At 37.9% G+C, this 20,020-nt stretch overlaps 1 protein-coding gene across 2 annotated transcripts in view; it reads left to right on the forward strand.

Annotated features, from left to right (window-relative positions):
* Positions 1-20,020, forward strand: part of CDK14 (cyclin dependent kinase 14) — a 593,024-nt gene that overhangs the window by 2,876 nt on the left and 570,128 nt on the right. Inside the window, exon 2 of one of the 2 annotated variants that reach the window (XM_007452057.1) lies at positions 4,130-4,161. The exons of the other annotated variant lie outside the window; for it this stretch is intronic. Coding sequence (XP_007452119.1) covers positions 4,130-4,161 — 32 coding nt within the window. The remainder of the gene's footprint in view (positions 1-4,129; positions 4,162-20,020) is intronic. 2 annotated transcript variants of the gene reach the window in all.

Genomic DNA, 20,020 nt, shown 5'->3' on the forward strand with positions numbered 1-20,020 from the left:
TCCTGCTGAGTAATCCAACATCTCAGTATATTCATTCCCTTTAACCAATCTACTCTGGCTTTTGAAATAAACATACTGACTTTATTTTGCTTTTTTAGTATGATTCAGAAGTGTAGTTTGTTATATGGTAAAATATACACTATCATTGTTGGGCCATGAAAAATTAGTGATCATCTATAGAAAATGAGGACAATTTTTGAAAGTCTATGATATTCATTAATTATGGATTAATCATTATTATAAAAGATTAATAATAATTCTAACTATATAAAAGCGACAATGCTAATGTTTAATTTACTCACACATGAAAGATCAGGCCAACTTTGTCACTGCCCACCTCAAATACAGCTGATTTGAGATTACTATATTATAAAAGGTCTAATAAAACACATTGGCTTTCAAGCCATAGCACTCTAATTTACTACATCTGCCAGGGAGTGACTATAACACAGCTATGGTTCTTTTATAAGATGGGTATAATTGAATTTCAAAGTCATCCATTGATTTCAGGAGTGAGTATTTATGGTTTTCTGCTAAATAGTGTCAGTGTGTTCACTTATTAGGAATTACTATAGTTGTCTCACGCTTTTTTTTTTAATTTAGGTTAGCATAAACAAAGACAAATGGGAACTTAATTGTTTAAAAAATTTATATTAACATTCATTTCCTCTTTTCTTTCATTGTTTCTTTTTTATTTTTGAATGATTGCCTAGAAGGAGAAAGGCTTTCGGTAATATCCCGTGTAAGATTAAGGTCAAACTGACATTTCTTCATATTCATTTGAATGCATTTCTTCACACTTAGTTGGATGATCTTCTAGAGAAAGGAAGTTTATACTCTGCGATATACGAGATGAACCCTGTGTATACCATTTCTTTGAAAGATGCAGTTTGTGAGATAACTGAATAAAAGGAAGAGGCTGTGGTTACACTGAATTTGGGAGTTTGTTACCTTGTTCTGTAAGAGTGTAATTTTAGAGTCCAGCTGTCACCTGATAAATCCATTCTGTCAAAAAGAAAAATGTAAGGTTAAAGGTTCAGAGGCAAAATTTAACTATTGTACCATATCCTCTCCCAATGTAGTTTCAAAAGATTTTAATTTGAAAACTGTGAAATGGAATTTTTGATTCTTTCATAAGAGAGAATAGTACATGGTTTTCATATGCCAAAACTTTAGTGTATCTCAAAGGGTAAGATGCTATCCTTTTGCCTTTGAAGTGCAACTCATTAATTCTGCCAGTAATTATCCAGTACCTCCTATGTGCTAGATATTGTGCTGGCATTCAGATTCAGTGACCATTGTTACTGGTCCCTGTCCTCAAGGACTTTAAGAGAAGACAGGCCAATGAATGAGCATGGACACATTCTACCATGAAGATTAGCATAATTTACTGTTGAAGAACATAGGAGGGGATACCATTTTAGTCTTGGTGAGATCATGGAAAAACTTCTGGAGGGAGCAATGTCTGAGCAGAGGACTGAATAGAATATCTGATTATCTTAGATGGCTTAATATATGCCCCTTTGTTAACCCAGAAAAATGTAATATGCTTGTTATTCCATGATATCCTTGAAGACAATTGTGGGTTTGTATTTACATGAATAATTAATGACAGTCAGGGAATGTAATCAATAATGAGATGTTGTGTGCTTGTCTAGGTCAGAATTTATTCATCAATGACCTGATAAATATTTGGCAAAGATATCTTTAATTGGTCTTTTTTGTTACCACTGACTGCTGTTTAGGGAAAGGATACAATATTTAAAAGAAACTATGCAAGGTGTCAATCTAGCAATGAAGAGTTCAATAAAAGGGTAGACTTCTTGGTCTTAAAATATTCTCCCCTCTGGTGTCCTGGGCTTGAGAATAGTGTACAGGGGAGATAATCTGGCTTCCTGCTCTTTATATCTTAGGAAATACACCTGCAATGACCCTTCTATTTCCTCCTTTTCTTTCTACCTACAGATCCCACCCCTTTATCCAGAATGTTGGAGGAATTGGCAGGACTTAGGTGGCAAGAGAGAAAAAGTCCAGTCTGGGTGTTAAAGACATTCTAGTTTCTACTCTCCTAATCTCTCAACTTGAGGGTCTTAGTTCCTGGTTTGCAATTCCCTGAGAGAAGTTATCAACTGTAGTTCTTACTGGTTACTTTGCTTAGGAAAACCCATGGCTCAATCTCTAGAACTTTTATCATGTCCCAGGTAAAGAAGATATATTTAAACGTCTGTGCTGTGAATGATAAGCTTGCTGCTGTAGCTTTGCACTTTGCATGGCAACAACGTAATGTGTTTTACCTTAATCTTTGTTAAATGAGTGAGGTATGAGGCTGTACAATAATTCACTTTGTATTTGAAATCAGTGAGCTAATCATTTCTTATTCCAAAAAATTGTTCTGTTTTTAGATGGAACAACTTGTCTATATTTACGTAGGTCACTAATATTTTATAAAGGAATCACTAGTCAAGTATGTTAATTAAAGGACACGCCTTGGGTTGAGAGAGTGAGGGGTATAGTCTAGTAACATTGTTGACTGATATTTAAAGAAAGGCTTCTGGATTAGAAGTTTTATATTGTGAATTAAAAATGTCACCATTAAGAATCACCTAGGATCTTCTACCTTTCTATCCAAGTAGGTTATTTAATTTAATTTATTTATTTGGCCACACCAAGCAGTTTGCGGGATCTTAGTTCCTCCACCAGGGATTGAACCTGCGCCCTTGTCAGTGAAAGCATGGAGTCTTAAAACACTGGACCACCAGGGAATTCCCCAAAGTAGGTTATTTTAGATTTAATATAAATTAAGTCAAATACATTATGTAACATGGGTGAGTAATTGAATGCAAGATAAACCATTTGAAACTGGGACAAAGATCTGTCTTTTTATTTTCCATTCGGAAGAAATGGTTCTCTAATAAAGGAAGTAGAGAAAATTATTACAAGATCAGTTTCTTAGGCAAAAGGGGAAGACTAAGAATTAAATTTTGAGAAACATTTTATTTCCCTTGACCTGCCCTTTTCTGCCTTAACTCATCACCACAACCACAGACTTCTTGATGTTTTAAAAAGACAAATTTATAGTATGACACAGAGAAAAGAACCTTTGCAAGATTACTAGACAGTATAATATAAGCTTTGATGTGATGGCTTCAGTTTAGGCACAGGACTTCTCTCAGAGCTTAACTGTGAAAACGATTAGTTTTCCATTGCTTTGTTCAGAACATAGCTTTCCAAGTAAGAGCTACCCAAGCACTTCTATCCTGAATAGAACTATCCAGTATAGACCAGTAAGCACTCATGCACAATTCTGTACCTCTGAAACATTTCTCCAACTTGTGTTTTCAGCTAAATTCACTCCTTTGTGCATTCTCCTTAATCTGAAACATTCTAAATAATTGTAGGGTTTAAGGAACTAGGTGTTTGCCAACTATATATATGAAATACTTCTCTTTCTCTTTAGAGTAATAAAATTTCAATTCTGAAGTCATGAATATTTAAAATAAATTTTAAGTATTTGCTAGTACCTATAAAATATTCCACACGTATTATTTCCTTTGGTGATACTTTGTTAGAATAGTTATCATGTTGAAACTGTTTGAATTACGTTTCTGCAGTGCTTATTTTACACGCTTGATCTTTCATCATCAAACTTAAACTTCTCTCAGTATGAAAATCTCATTCCGGGCACTGTGCAGAGTGGATGTCTTCCTGACAACTGGTTTGGGATGTCCAGCCACCATGCTTAATGATAGACCAGCAAACACCAGAAGTTTAAGGGGAAATTTTTTTAAGATTACTTTTTGATTCTTTAATACTTTCATTAAAACATTTTCCTACTGAAGAAGAAATAGAGGAAAGATATGCATACTTCTTTTCCACAGCTGGGAGGATAGTTCCATTTACATATTTATGAAAGTGTCTCACAGAGATGCGTGCTGTGCAATTCTCTCTCTCATTTGCAGTTTTCACATTTGTATCATAACATTGTTATTCAGGTTGGGGTACGATTTTACTTTTTGAAATGAAAACACCATACTGCTTTGGGTTTTTTTTTCTGTTTTTTAGAACTTAGATACTTACTGTCTTTGAGATGTTTCACAATAACTGTTTCCTTTCCCCTTTTATTTTATAGCTTTGAAGAAAGACGACAACACCTTTGATGAGGTAGGTTAAATTTCTTTATCTAATGTTAGAAGTATTTAATTACGGCCAGGTAAAGTCAGTAGGTGCCAACTTTGCACTTAGAAGCAAACAAACAAAAAAATGCCTTAAAACAAAAAACAAGCCATGACATCTCTTTATTTAGTTACATTATGTTATTTTCCAGTTTTAAATAACTGTTCAAATTGAATTTTGGTATCAATCAACAGAAATGTGTCTTTTGAAATTAATAAACAAAAGGCACCCGCAAGCCTTTGTTTTGTTGCTTTCCTGATGTTGTTAGTGCTGGTGAAGCCCAGTGTGATGTGTGTAGTCAGGGCATGTCTGGAGCTGTTGGCAAGTTGGGCTCCACAGCTCCCTTGCAGCCCTCCTCTGAACTAGGGTATGATACGATGTTGACGCCACATATTGTCTGTCAGACTCCCAAAGGAGGAGCTGACTTTTCCTGTTCCAGTTTTCCTATTCTTTGTATATCAGATCTGTCTTTATCTACTTGCCACAAAGTAGCAAAAAAGCCTGTTCAAGAAAGGCAGAGGGTTCCTATGTAATTAATAACATTATGAATGTGATTTTTCAATTGTACTCTTTCCTGAGTTTTTGGTAGTATCAGTGGGAATCACCAGAGGAATGATGTGTTTACAGAATGTTCTCAAGAGTGCTGTAGAGTGAAGTGTTTTGATTGTCGCCATCCAAAGCCACAGTCACTGATCTGTGTTGTAAACTGGGCCACATATTTATATATATGTATATATATTGAGTGTTTATGTATGAACACAGATGTATCTACACAATGTGCTTATCTTGCAGCCTGATGAAAGCATAGATTAGTTTGGTTGTGGTTTGATTTGTTTCAACAGTTGCAGATTCCATGAAATACGCTACCTGTCCTCCCTCTGCTGCAGTGCTTCAGAGAGGAAAGGACATTTCTGCTCATGGAAAGTCCCCTTGGCCATGTGGCTGGCTGTGGTGCAGGGCAAGAGCACTGAGGGGGAACCTGCTCCAGACTGGGATTTCTGGACAGGGCCCATGACATTTGGCTCTCATGGTCTGCTGCTTTGTCTGCTGCACCTGTTCTTTATTCCCCCGGGTCCAGCTCTACAAAGCTGTGTGTCCCTGGACTCCAAAGCAACTTCCCCTGCCAGCATTCCTGAAACATCCTGTGAAACTTAGTGATTCTAGACCTGAAGCAATAAAGGAGTCTTTTCTTTCCCATCTGTAGTGGGTAAGAATGATGTTCCCCTCTAAACCTGTATTTCTGGAATTTCTGCAGTGTTACTGAGATGTTTTTAGGAGAGTATTTTCTTTCTTCTCAGAAGAACTCAATGTGAGAATACTGGGCACCTTTTCTCTCTTCATAAGGAAAAGTCTCCCCTTTAATTATGTAGGTAATTTAAGTTTACATTAAAAAATATAAGGAAAAGGAAAAGAAAAAACTCCCAAATCCTATTATCCAATTACAACCACTGTTGAATGTCCTTCTTGCCTCTTTCCTTATGTACAAAACAAACAAAAACAACCCCCCCACCCAAACTATAGTCCATGTATTACATCCTACTTTTTTCTTTTAACCTATAATATATTTTTGCATGTTTTTACAGATGACTCCTAATCATTATTAGGAATTTAAAAAACCTTTTGTCTTGTTTAAACACCACCATTACGATTGTATGTTATTCTACCACGTGGCTGTGACATCAGCTTTCAAAAACACCTGAGGCTGGCACCTAGATGGAAGTTAAGAATGTATGAGTCAAACCCTTAACTACCTGCCCTCCTTTACCCCCAAACTTCTGCAAAGCTGAAGGCCTGGATTTTGTAATTTGGGGCAAAATTATCCTTAGCTTTTATAAAGTGTTTTCCTTCCTCGGCTAAAGGAAAGAGATTGGTTAGATACCTTAAGTCAGTAAATCACAGAATGTTCCATCTGGAAGGGACACTGGAAATCATGTGGCCGATTTCAGCATTTCAAAGGTGAAGGCACTGAGGTCCGGGGGCGAGGGGACAGGTAATTTTCAGTTAATCAGGGAAGGCCCAGGGCCAGGAGCCTGGGAGACTGTCTTAGTAAAGCCATGCTTGAGTGTGAACCCCAACTCAACCACCCTCTCAAGGGCAATCGACTTCCTTTCCCCAGGCCTTTTATAAAAAATAGAGGTGCAATAATACCTCCCTTCTAAGGTTACTGGGAGGATTAGATAAGCTAGGTGTATAAAGGTACCAGAATAGTCACTGGCACATAGTAAATGTCTTGTATTTGGTCTTGTCATTGTCCTTGTGTTTGTCATTGCCATCATTATTGATGCTCTTACCGTGACATCTGCCTTCTGTAGTTGAAGGGCTGCAAGGAGGCTGGAAAGATTAAGTTCAAAATTAAGTATTAGATCTGAGGAGAATTACTTTCAGATATTCCCCTAAAATTCCATGTAAGACTTCATGTGATGATTTGCATATTAAAACTGTAAAAATATTGTCTAAAACACACCATTTTTTAGATTCCTTGAGAGAATGACTGCCTGCGTTCTGCTTTGTAGTCCCTCTGTGTCTTGCACGTGGTTAATATTCAATAAATATCTATTGAATATGAGTGAATATCTGTTGCAAATGAAGAGAGAGTGTTCATCCCAGGGTCAGCCAATGTGGATTCTCATTTGCCACTTCCTAGCTATTTGTGCAGGTCATTTACTTTACTCAAGACTCAGTTTTCTCATTTGTAAAACCAGTCAGTAAAACTGTGGTCTTCAAGTTGCTTTCTGTCTTTAAATGCGGCATAAAAAACAATCAACATAAAATTACAATTTTACCAAGATCAGAAATGAGTACTAGATCTGTGATTACATGAATGGGAAGTCACTGAGTTCTTCTGTGATCATCTTCAGATTATAATGGTAGATGTTTTCTTGAATTCGTTTCTTGGTCTTCCACTTTTCCTGTCAGAGTTGGAGGACCTTACAGTCCATTGGAATCCAGTTAAGATTTGAGTCTTGGAATCTGGAGGCTGGGTCAGCTTCTTAGATATGCATGGAGGTGTGGCAACTCCTTACTCAGTATTTATGAGCTGGAGGGCTCCTTATCTCAAGGAGTGGCTTTCTCCAGAGTGCCTGGAGAGGGAGTGTAGTTGCTATTTCCTGACTCATGTAGAGGATTTCTCTAGGTGTATGTAAATGTTTGACTTAGAACAGAGGAGAAAAAGAATTATGGACCTGTTTATTTTTTCCTTTTCCTTCCCTCCCTCCCTCTCTCTCACTCTCCTTACCTTCCTTCTTTCTTTATTAAAGTATAATACATTATATTAGTTTCAGTAATGATTCGATATTTGTGTATACTGCAAAGTGATCACCACAATAAGTCTAGTTCATGTCTGTCACTATACATAGTTACAGAATTTTTTTCTTGTGATGAGCACTTTTAAGATCTACTCTCTTAGCAGCTTTCAAATATGCAGAACAGTGTTATTAACTATAGTCACAACGCTCTACATTATATCTGTTGGTAATCTGTATGTCTTCTTTAGAAAAGTGTTTATTCAGATTCTCTGCACATTTTTTAATAGGATTGATTTTTGCCATTAAGTTGTATAAGATCTTCATATATTTTGGATATTGATCCCTTTTGGATACACGATTTGCAAATATTTTCTCTCATTCAGTGGATTGCCTTTTAATTCCTTTCAACAATCCAGTTGCCTTGTTGATGGTTTCCTTTGCTGGCAAATTCAACAGTCCAATTGCCTTGTTGGTATTTTCCTTTGCTGTGCAGAAGCTATTTAGTTTGATGTAGTCCCACTTGTTTATATTTGCTTTTATTCCTTTTGGTGTCAAATCCAAAAATTACTGTAAAGACTAATGTCAAGGAGCTTACTGCCTGTGTTTTCATCTAGAAGTTTTATGGTTTCAGGTCTTATATTAAGTCTTTAATCAGTTTGAGTTAGTTTTTGTGTGTGGTATAAGATTGGGGTCCAGTTTCATTCTTTTGCATGCAGTTGCCCAGTTTTCCCAACACTATTTATTGAAGAGACTGTCCTTTCCTCACTCTATATTCTTGGCTCCTTTGATGTACATTAATTGACCATATATGTGTGGGTTGATTTCTGAGCTCTCTGTTCTGTTCCATTGATCTAGATGTCTCTTTCTATGCCATACTGTTTTGATTACTATAGCTTTGTAATATAGTTTGAAATCAGGGGGCATGATACCTCCAGTTTTGTTCTTCTTTCTCAAGATTACTTTGGCTATTCAGGGTCTTTTGTGGTTCCATAAAAATTTTAGAATTGTTCATACTATTTCTGTGAGAAATGCCAGTGGAATTTGAGTCCATTGATTGCTTTGGGTGATATGGACATTTTAACAATATTAATTCTTCCAATTATGAGCATAGACTATCTTTCCATTTATTTCTTTCATCAGTGTCTTATAGTTATCAGTGTACAGGTCTTTTCACCTCCTTGGTTAAATTTATTCCTCAGTATTTTTAATTTTTGATGCAATTGTAAATGGGATTGTTTTCTTAATTTCTCTTTCTGATAGTTTATTATTTGTATATAGAAACAACAGATTTCTGGACATTGATTTTGTATCCTGCAACATTACTGAATTCATTTATTACTTCTAAAAGTTTTTTGGTGGAGTCTTTAGAGTTTTCCATATCTAGCATTATGTCACCTGCAAGTAGTGACAGCTTTACTTCCTTTCCAATTAATGCTTTTTATTTCTTTTTCTTGCCTAATTGCTCTGGTTAGGACTTTCAGTACTGTGTTGAATAAGAGTGGTGAAAAGGGCCATCCTTGCCTTTTTTTTTTTTTAACATCTTTATTGGAGTATAATTACTTTACAATGGTGTGTTAGTTTCTGCTTTATAACAAAGTGAATCAGCTATACATATACATATATCCCCATATCTCTTCCCTCTTTTGTCTCCGTCCCTCCCACCCCCCCATCCCACCCCTATAGATGGTCACAAAGCACCAAGCTGATCTCCCTGTGCTATGTGGCTGCTTCCCACTAGCTATCTATTTTACATTTAGTAGTATATATAAGTCCATGCCACTCTCTCACTTCATCCCAACTTACCCTTGCCCCTCCCCACCTTCTCTTTTATAACTGCCTTTTCTGCATCACATAAGTTTTGATATGTTGTATTTTCTTTTCTGTTTGTCTCAAGGTGTTTTTTTATTTCACTTTTGCTTTTCTCATTGATCCATTGGGGTTGTTCAGTAGTATGTTGTTTAGTCTCTGCGTAAAGTTGACCCTTAAACAATGTGAAGGTGAGGGGCACTGACCCCACGCACAGTCAAAAATCTACGCAGAACTTTACAGTCGTCCCTCTATATCTGGGGTTCCACATCCACGGATTCAGCCAACCCAGATTGGGAGATAGATGCGGGCAATGTACAGTGAGCTCAGTTTCTAGTCCATGTCCCTCTTTGTTATTTTGTATAAAGAGATAACTAATACCCAAGATGATAAATACGGCAGTGATTTTGTATGAGAACCAAAGTCTAGGGATTAGGTGCAAATATGATTTGGGGATATTCCTGGTCATTCTTTTCCATCTTTTGAGGGTGGTGGAAGCTGTTGCAGTCTTTTCTCACCCTAACTCTTCATCACTGGAGGCCTCAGTGTCTTGTGAATGACGTATTTGTTGTATACAGTGTTCCAGCTTCAGACTTCCCTGACTTCCTCATCTAAAATATTAAATCTCAGTAACAGTCATTCCTTAGCCCTCTTGCTCCTGTTATACTCCCTCTATCTCTTCTTTGCTGGCTTCCAGTTTCCAGAGGACCCCTCCTCTGCCTGCCCTGTCCCATTCTTCCATCCCACAACCCATCCTCCTTCCTTGGTTTCCTTTTCTGTTCACTCATGGTATATCACTCCCTTGACAGTATCCTCAGTGGCCTTACCCCTTTGTATTTTGCTTGTAATCTACTCTGCCAGCTCTCGATTTTGACCTGGCATCTTTTCCTTCTTTACCCAGTGGCTGCCAAAAGCTGCTTGAGGAAATCACTCTGCAAATAAATTTATCATTTCCAGCCTTCGCTGGAACCCGAGGCAACTGTGCACAGTCTTGCACTGTGTGGCTGGGCTGTTTCCTGATCAAACATTTCCACTTCCCTCAAACATTCTAGCCACCCTCCTCCACCCCTCCTTCCTTTACTAGATGACTTTTCCTCTCTATTAATGTGCTAGAGTTGCCATAGAAAAATACCACAGACTAGGTGGCTTAAACAACAGACATTTATTGTCTCACAATTCTGTAGACCAGAAGTCCGAAATCAAAGTGTTGGCAGGTTTGGTTCCTTCTGAGGGCTATGAGGGAAGGATCTATTTCAGGCCTCTTCCCTTAGCTTGTAGATGGCTATCTTCTCCATGTGTTTTCACATCATCTTCACTCAGTGAGTGTCTGTATATCCAAATTTCCCCTTTTTATAAGGACATCAATCATATTGAATTAGGGGCTTACCCTACTCCAGTATGACCTCATCTTGATTTAACTAATTGTATCTGCAGTGATCCTGTTTTCAAATAAGATCACATTCAGAGGTACTGGGGTAACTTAAGACTTAAACATAGGAATTTTTGGTAGATACAATTCAACTGATAACAGCCTTCACCTTAGAACACAATAATATTACACATCAACCCCTTGCCTACATATATACCTTATTTGCTCTAATCATACTTCTTTTTTTTCCCTGAGAGGAGGATGTGTCTTTTCCTCTGCTGGGCTGGTTCCTCCTCCTATCCTCTTGATTCCTTTCCCTCCTTTCCACTCCAGAAGCTTGTGTAATTGATTCTTTCCTTTCTTATATACGTTTCCTGTCTCTTCCCCTTTACAGGTATTTCAGCCGAGGCTCTGAGCATGGTTAAGTCTTCCCTGTCTCTTCTGTCGTAATGGAAACCCCTGTGCTCTGTGATCATTTTTTCATGCTCTCCTTGAATAGTTTGTCCCTTGGTTTTGGCTGCTCTGTTATTATACTCACGTCAGTGTGGATGGCTCAGCTTTCTGTTCTGAACTCCAAACCCAGATATCTAGCTGTCCATTAGATGTTTCTGCCTCTGTATCTTATAGTCACCTTGATTTCAGTGCATACAAAAAACGGTTGACCATTGGGACTTCCCTGGTGGCACAGTGGTTAAGAATCCACCTGCCAATGCAGGGGACACAGGTTCGAGCCCTGGTCCAGGAAGATCCCACATGCCGCGGAGCAACTAAGCCTGTGGGGCACAACTACTGAGCCTGCACTCTAGAGCCCGTGGGGCACAACTACTGAGTCTGCTCTAGAGCCCACGAGCCAGAACTACTGAGCCTGTGTGCCACAACTGCTGAAGCCTGTGCGCCTAGAGCCCATGCTCTGCAACAAGAGAAGCCACTGCAATGAGAAGCCTGTGCACTGCAACAAAGAGTAGCCCCTGCTCGCCACAACTAGAGAACGCCCGCATGCAGCAACGAAGACCCTGGTTAAATAAATAAATAAATAAATAAATAAATAAATAAATAAAATACAGTTGACCCTTGAACAACATGGGTTTGAACTGTGCAGGTTGGTTCATACGTGGATTTTTTTCAACAAATGCAGTTGGTTGAATCTGTGGATGCATAACTGTGGATACAGAGGGCCGACTGTAAAGTTATACTCACATTTTTGCATGGAGGGTTGGCATCCCTAACCACTGAGTTGTTCAAGGGTCATCTGTATTACTAATTCCTATATTCTCTAAACATGCACCTTTTCTCTTTCCTATCTCAGTGATTGGCTTTCACAACCACATGATTTTTCAAGGCAAAAACCTGACACCATCCTAAATGTTCCTCCAAGCCCCACATCCAAGCTTTGGCTTAGTTCTTGTTCCCTCCGTCATGCCCATTCCCACTGCTGAAGTGCACATTCAGCCTCTCTTGTCTGGACTGTGGTAGTGTTCTAACTGGTGTCCCTGGCTACAGCTTGCCTCCTATTCCAGCAGAATGACGGATCTGAAATACAAATCATGCTGTTCTCCTGTGTAATACTTTAAAAGCTCCCTGTCAGGGAGCTCTACTCAATGCTCTACTGTGTGGTGACCTAAATGGGAAGGAAATCCAAAAAAGAGGGGATATATGTATACGTATAGCTGATTCACTTTGCTGTACAGCAGAAACTAACACAACATTGTAAAGCAATTATACTCCAATAAAAATTAAAAAAAAAACCAAAAAGAACAACTCCCTGTCAACTGCAGGTTCAAGTCTAAATTCCTAGCTTGGCTCTCAAGGCCTTTCATCATCCATCTCTCGCCTACCTTTCTACCCTTATCAAACAGTAATCTCTTATTTTAATACCTTTATCATCATTCCAGCTGCCACCACTTCAGTTCAGAACTTTATCACTTTTACCTGTTTTATCCCAATAACCTCTTAATTGGTCTTACTGTTCCACCTCTCAGTCCTCCACTCCAGCCTTCCCAAAACATCTTTCTTGTCATTATCCTTTCCTAATCAGAGATTTGTACATCAGGTATTTACAGTCAGCTCTCCCTATCCGTGGCTTTTGTGTCCATGGATTCAACCAAGCTTAGATTGAAAATATTTGGGAAAAAAAATTCCAGAAAGTTCCAAAAAGCAAAACTTGAATTTGTTGCATGGTGGCAACTATTTATATAGCATTTCCATTGTATATACAACTATTTACATAATGTTTACATTGTATTTACAACTATTTACATATCATTTACATTGTATTAGGTATTATAAGTAATCTAGAGATGATTTAAAGGGGAAGGAAGGGGAAGCTGGGGGGAAGTGAGAGTTGCATTGACATATATACACTACCAAGTGTAAAATAGATAGCTAGTGGGAAGCAGCAGTGTAGCACAGGGAGATCAGCTTGGTGCTTTGACGACTCAGAGGGGTGGGATAGGCAGGGTGGGTGGGAGGCTTAAGAGGGAGAGGATATGGGGATATATGTATGCATATGGCTGATTCACTTTGTTGTACAACAGAAACTAGCACAGCATTGTGAAGCAGTTATACTCCAATAAAGATGTATAAAAAATATAAAGTGTATGGAAAAATGTGTGTAGGTTATGTGCAAATACTATGCCATTTTATATAAGGGTCTTGAGCATCCATGCTGATACTGAGGGACAACTGTATTAATGTCTGTTTTATGTTAGTCTCTGGATATGCTCAGAACCTGACTCTCAGTCTAGTCAGTCTCACAAGATTTCATTGCACTGGCATTCGCAGGTTGACCAGCTCCTGTCGTCTTGCAGCGTTGGGCCTGGGCACAGATTCAATCTCACTTTCTCTTTATAGTAAGATTTTACATTACTTTATATTCTGTTTTACTCTTACGATGGTCATGTTTGCCAACCCTGGATGATATGAACCCATCGCATGAGAGAGGTCTAGAAATTAACAGACTGTTCTCTGATCATGCCAGTAATCTGGTAAGTCATTATATTTAAAATTCAACATTTTGGATGGCTGAGAAAGAACCTCACTTCCTCCTTAATTCTCTCTTTGGAAATTTAGTTGAAATTTTCTGATTCTTAAAACTTTCTGCACTTCAGTTTTTCCTTTCTATAAATGTTTGATCGTATTTACCCTCTCCCTAATTATGGTAGACATAATTACCATAATTATATCTAGTCCCAGACAGTGGCTGAAATGTCTGGGTAGTGCTGTAAAGATTCAGAGAGGAGGTGCATGTTGCAAAATGCAAAATGTATGACATTTGGGAGAATTAGTCACATTTATATTCTTCATTCCCCAAAGACAGAATATTACAGAAGTTGAAAGCATTGAATAGCGTCCTGTCTCTCTTATGGGCAGCGCATATCCTGACAAGTAGGCCCATTAGACTGTAGGAGGTCTCTCCTGTAAGGTGGCTGGTGTTCCCTTCCAGGCAGTGCTTTCATTTGCATGTTTGAATTCATTTGCAGAAAGCCGACCCTTTGGCTTAGGAAGTCTCTCTATATAACCCAAGTACTTAGGATTTTCTTCAACAGCTACAAAATGAATCCAGCTATAGGCAGCACATTATACCCATTTTCCTTCTGACTGAAATTGAGCCACTGATTCATAATCCTCAAATCCTTAAATTGCTTGGCTGTGTTTGAGATGGCCTGTTTTTCATGGAGCCATAATGATAATTGAAATCAGCTAAGTCGGGGGGTGAGGGTTCTTTGAGGACTGGAATCGTGGTCTCCACTCTATCTGGAGTGTGATGACCTTTAGGGCATTGTGACAGACATTCCTTTCTAAATGATCCTTCTCTGAGGGATACATTTATTAAATATTTTTTTATAGTCCAAAACACACTTAACTCTTCTTATTCTCTGTGTCATAAAATTTACAAAAGGCACAGTTACCAAAAATTGGAAACAGCAAAATGCTCTTAATTTTGCAAGCTTGATTTCTCCAGAATGCATCAATGTCAGGCTTCCTGAAGGAGCTCTTCCCATGTAAAGACAGTAATTGGAGGAATACTCACTTTTTCCTTCTGAATCTATCTTATTTTCAGTGTATAAAGTTGGTTCTGCTTATTCTTCAATTCTTTATTTAGTTTCTAAATTTTATTTTCTCTTTTACTTTCTGCTGCCCTTTTCCTCCCTCCTTCCTTCCTCTCTCCCTTTCTTTCCCTCTCTCCTCCTCTTCTCCTCTCCCTGCCCCTGTCTGTCTCCTCTTCCCTCCCTCCCTCCCTCAGTCCCTCCCTCCTTTCTTTCTTTCTTTCTTTCTTTCTACTTCTACTAATTCTTTCTTTCTACTTCTACTAATTCTTTCTTTCTACTATTACTCCCTTTTATTCTGAGCCGTGGGGACGAAAGGCTCTTGGTGCTGCAGCCAGGAGTCAGTACTGTGCCTCTGAGGTAGGAGAGCCAACTTCAGGACACTGGTCCACAAGAGACCTCCCATCTCCACATAATATCAAATGGCAAAAATCTCCCAGAGATCTCCATCTCAACACCAGCACCCAGGTTCACTCAACGACTCAGTCCCTCCCTCCCTCCCTCCCTCCCTTCCTTCCTTCCTTCCTTCCTTCCTTCCCAGCATATAAGCCTGGGGATTTTCTTAAAAATATGTTATTTTTTATGATCTGAAAGTATGACAGTACTCTTTACTACAGTGTTTCACTGTCTTGCACCGCAACATTATATGCTTAATTTTTAATAATGAGGTTAATAGTTTTTTCTTGTGTCTTTTAAAAGGCTACTCTAAATTCTAAATTCCATGATATTAAATCTTATATGCATGCTAATGAATGTGTGGGGAAAAACTTTAAGGCTTTCATGGCCATATAGTTAAAGTAGAAAAAACTGTTTCAACATGTAATTGTATACTCAGCCTAAATTGTATCAGGTAGAGTACTTATTTCACTTTCCACTGATAGTTTTTTCCAGCCTGGCAAATCAGACTTTTAAGTATTGAAAGGGACTTGGAATTGGACCGAGAAAGTCTCTTGGAGTCGTCAATTCCATGTGTTTTTCAATCTGCTGATTGTGTTTTCTCAATCTACAGATACCCTCATGTGAGATGTCTATAAAGTGTGATGTCTAGAATGTATCTTCATATTCAGTGTAGCCTAGCCTGCGTCAAACACATTGTTACAACTCTGTGTTCCATCAGCTGAAATATTGAAGTATGCAAATCATTTCCTTTAAAAAAATATAGAGCAGACTGATGTCAGTCTCTCAATTGTGTTTTGATATATTTTCTTGAGTGGGAAAGAAAGGGGCTGAGTTGCAGTTAGAGTACCAGGAATTTGGCATATTCCAGAGTTTGCCCATGGTGATGTACCAAGTATGAAATGATCACCCATGACATATGTCTTGGTGGAAACAAAATGAAGTATGTTCCTCTAGTCTGTTCCTTGCCTTAAGGCTGGGCTATGGCCATAACTTAGTTATCTCAGAGCATTATTTGTTCTATTTTAAACGATTTTCAAAATAGGGAATTGCACCCACTCTATAAAACAGTGATGGTGTGGAGGGTGGAAGTTTTCTAAATGCTCCCTGAATGAAGATTTTGATGCAGGTTTCTTCCCCCTACCCCAAATCACACACCTTAAGAATATTGCTCCTGCAGTTAGCTTAGCACAGGTTATTTTTTGACAGTGTGTCATATCCTGCAAGTGGGTTTGATGATAAAAATGATTGAGGACCACTCTTCTAACATATCTGTTACTAACTATTAGAAGTGAGTTGAAGATGGATATTGGTACAGTCACATGCAGTCTGAATTTTTTTGAACAGCTCTTGATTTCAGATCACGCGTCCTGATTTTTGGTTACGAAAATATAGTCCTAGTTCTACAATTGTATATTTCTTAATATCACATTTATTTTTTAGGTATTTTAGCTAAAAGAAAAACTCAGACAGTGATAAAGAAATGTTTAACAAAGAAGGGGCTAGGTAGATAATATTCTACAATAGATAAAAATGAATAAGAGTAACGATTATTTTTCAATTTTAATGGAAATTGCATTAATTAAAAACATTATAGGTAAAGAAGAGGTAAGATTGATGAGATAAAATTGTATGTTAGTAATAGTCATTCAGGGCGTGAATTACAGCATCTTTTGTGTTATAGTTGCTCATTTATTTTAAATCTTCTTCAGCTCTATAGCTCTCCTTATATTGTCTTCAGATGAATATGGTGGAGAACGTTCTGTAGTGCTTGATTCTCTTCTCCTAAAAGGCAGACTATTTAATTTTATAAATGAGCATCCTTGGGTCATTAGATATTGGGGTTCAGGTGTGCAGAAGGCTTGGTAACATATGGCCTGTCCCCAGGTGCCCTAATTTAACTCAGAACTTTCCCCAGAGGTTTGCATTACTTTATCTAAATGGTGTGTTACATGTACAACAAAAAGGTGCTTTGGTCATAAAAGGAAAAAATCAATAAATATGTGCTTTGCAAGATACACAAGTCTGCCTTTACATTACTTTCTCTACAGTTATTAGAAAATAAACATCTTAAAACCCATGTGAATGACATTGGATGACCACAATTTTGGGTGATTCACTTTTAGTATCTACAGCGTCCCTTTTCTTTCACTTATTATGTTATTATATACACACACAGACACACACATTTCTCTCCATTTGAATATTTTTTTTCAGGCAACACAGCATATTGGCATCACCCTGGACTTTTTTTCTGGTTCAGAATTTTCCCTTCCTATCACAATTACATATTTTTCACTGAATAATTTAAATATTTGCTATTAAGAAAAGTAAGTATGCACATTGCAGAAAATTTATAAAATATTAAAAAGCAAAAAATAAAAATTACAACGTTAAGTGAAAGCAACCATAAGTATGATCTCAGCTTTGTAAAGCATATGTTTCCTCTGCGTGGGGGAAACATCTGAAAAAAGGAAAAACAACAGAAGGATAATATGGAAATTGAGGTTCATTGAAGTTGTGACTTGCTCAAAGCCCCTCAGCTAGAAAGCCCATTAATCCTCGATTCCAGCCTAGTCACTCTGACTCCAGTGTGTGCTTGGCATTTTACTAGGCTGCTTCCCAGGAGAAGGGAGAAACAATACACGGGTGGTACGGTGTGGTGTATGGCGGGTAGATGGAGAAAGGACCCAGTGTTCTTACACAGATGCAACTGATGTTTGGTAATAATTCTAACAGTTGAATGGTTTTCCTAATAAGGCACAAGAGTGAGTGAACCTAAAAGATTCCTTCAGTGGAGCTAGGTCATTTTTGAGCCAAGTTATACTCATTTTACAGAGAGGAAACTGAGGTCCATCCAGGCAGATTAAATAAGTTGCCAAAGAGAACGTGGTTGGTTAGTGTGAGATCAAGGAGGTCTCTTCTCTCAATTACTCTCTACATTTTAGATTTCAGTTTCATGCTTATGTTAAAACTGTGCTTGTATTGCCATTTTTATCTGTATATGGATGGGGATTGGGTGGAATTGTTTTGAGATACAAGCTTGATCCTTGGTCGTTTAATACAAATTTCCAGTTAGACATTAGGGCACTGCCCACAGTGAAGGTTATGGAAGGTTAACTGTTGGATGAGGTACCCTGGATCACCAACCTGCCTGCCTACAGGTTGGTTGGAGCTGGGAGGCATCATGAGAGTATGTGTTTTAAGTGGCATGTTCAGAACATAATGTCAGGACATCTTTCAATGGGTGTACATTGCCTTCCTTAAACAAGGTAAAAAGTTAATATTGAACAGAAAGTGTCAGATGAGAAATTCATTTCTTTACTTCAAGGCCTGGCTATGTATACGCTTGGATTATTAGCTCGTGCATGTGAAGCGACTCTAGCTTCATTTTTATTTCATATTGTGACAACTGAAATGTTTGTGAAGGCTAAAAATATAGAGGAAACAGGCAGATCTTTTCAATAGTTATATCTTAGTAAGAAAAAAAAAACTTGTAGGTGGGCATGGAGAGAGACATTGAATGCTGCTTATTCCTTTTTATTGGTAAGGTGGGTGCTGAGAAAAGAAACAGAGCATTTCTTTCTTTCTCCTCTTCCTTATGCTTCCAATATCATTGTGTTTTCTTTCTTTCTTTTTTTTTTTTTTTTCCTTTTTATCCTGAAACTGCTTGATCTTGGTGGGGACAGTCATCTCCATCTTCTCTGAAGCAAATGGTCTAGCTGCCAGCCACTGGGCTTTTTTTGCCCTGAGCTTTTTTCACAATCCATGCACTGGGTCCAGTCAATGTAGTGACCTTTGTGGCTGCCTGTGCCATCCTTCCACTGTGACAGACGTGATTCTTTTCTGGTGCGTGACTGGTGCAGGTAAGGGTAGAAGAAGGGCAAAGAGGCAGGCAGGCAAGCAAGACAGATGCTTTATAATGATTGGCCCTGGTTCTGCAATGGGACCGCAGAATTATGGCCCCTAAAAAAAGACCTGAACTTCCTTATGCTCCCTACTGCGTTTCATGGACTAGTTGTGGCATGTATATTGTTTGATTTACTTTGTCTTTCTGCTTTTACAACCAGTCGAGTTGGGAAGTTTTGCGGACATAGACATCAAGAGTGATTTTTAGATTCTTCCCTGGTACTTGTCAGTGGGCTCAGAAATAGGAGAATGTGTGCCTTCTTAGTATTTATTTATTTTTTGATGAGAAGGAGCAGGGAAGTGAAAATCTCAAGAGAGCAGTATCAGTTTTCCGGTCAGCAAGCTCATTAAGTTAATATTTACTTTTAAAATGAATGTATTTGCCAGCCCTTCCTGCTGTTTGCTTGGGGACCATTTAACTCACATGTGAGAGCCTCTAACTGGTTTCCACTTCCATTGGGCATTTCACCTCGGAGGCCAGTGACTAGTATGATGTGCTGCTCCTTGTTTTAACACCTGTCTTTTTTTTTAAACTTCAAATTACATTTATCTTGAGACTAAAGGAGGGGAAAGAAGTGAAACTTAGTTCTTCCCCGTTTCTTTGTGCCTGCTGCTCAGTCTTGTTAAACTGATTTCTAATAACTCAATTGACACATATTTAGGGGTTTAAGAAAACTGGAAATTCGATTAAAATACAGCCTCAAAACTCAAAGATTGCATCTGAAAACTTTTGGTGTTTTTATTGTTATTAATTCTAACACTGTTATATTTTTACATTGTAAAATAACACCTGGTCATTAATGAAAAAGTTAAAAAAATACAGATGATATAAAAAATTGAAGTTTAAAAACTTAAGTTGTACATTTAGTAAAAAGTTTTCTTTCAGTGCTATTAAAAAATATCCTTTCCATAAGTTTACAGTTTTTTTTTTTTCATCCCAGAACATAGGATATTCTTACTATCGTTTAAGCCTTTTTTTAAAGCTAAAGATCTCTTCGTAAAGTATTGTAGTTTAAAAAATTTTTATGACCTGCTTTTTTTATTTGTCAATAATGCTATTTTGAGACATCTTTTAG

This window comes from Lipotes vexillifer, unplaced genomic scaffold (assembly GCF_000442215.2).
Source record: "Lipotes vexillifer unplaced genomic scaffold, Lipotes_vexillifer_v1.1 scaffold161, whole genome shotgun sequence".
Lineage (NCBI taxonomy): Eukaryota > Metazoa > Chordata > Mammalia > Artiodactyla > Lipotidae > Lipotes > Lipotes vexillifer.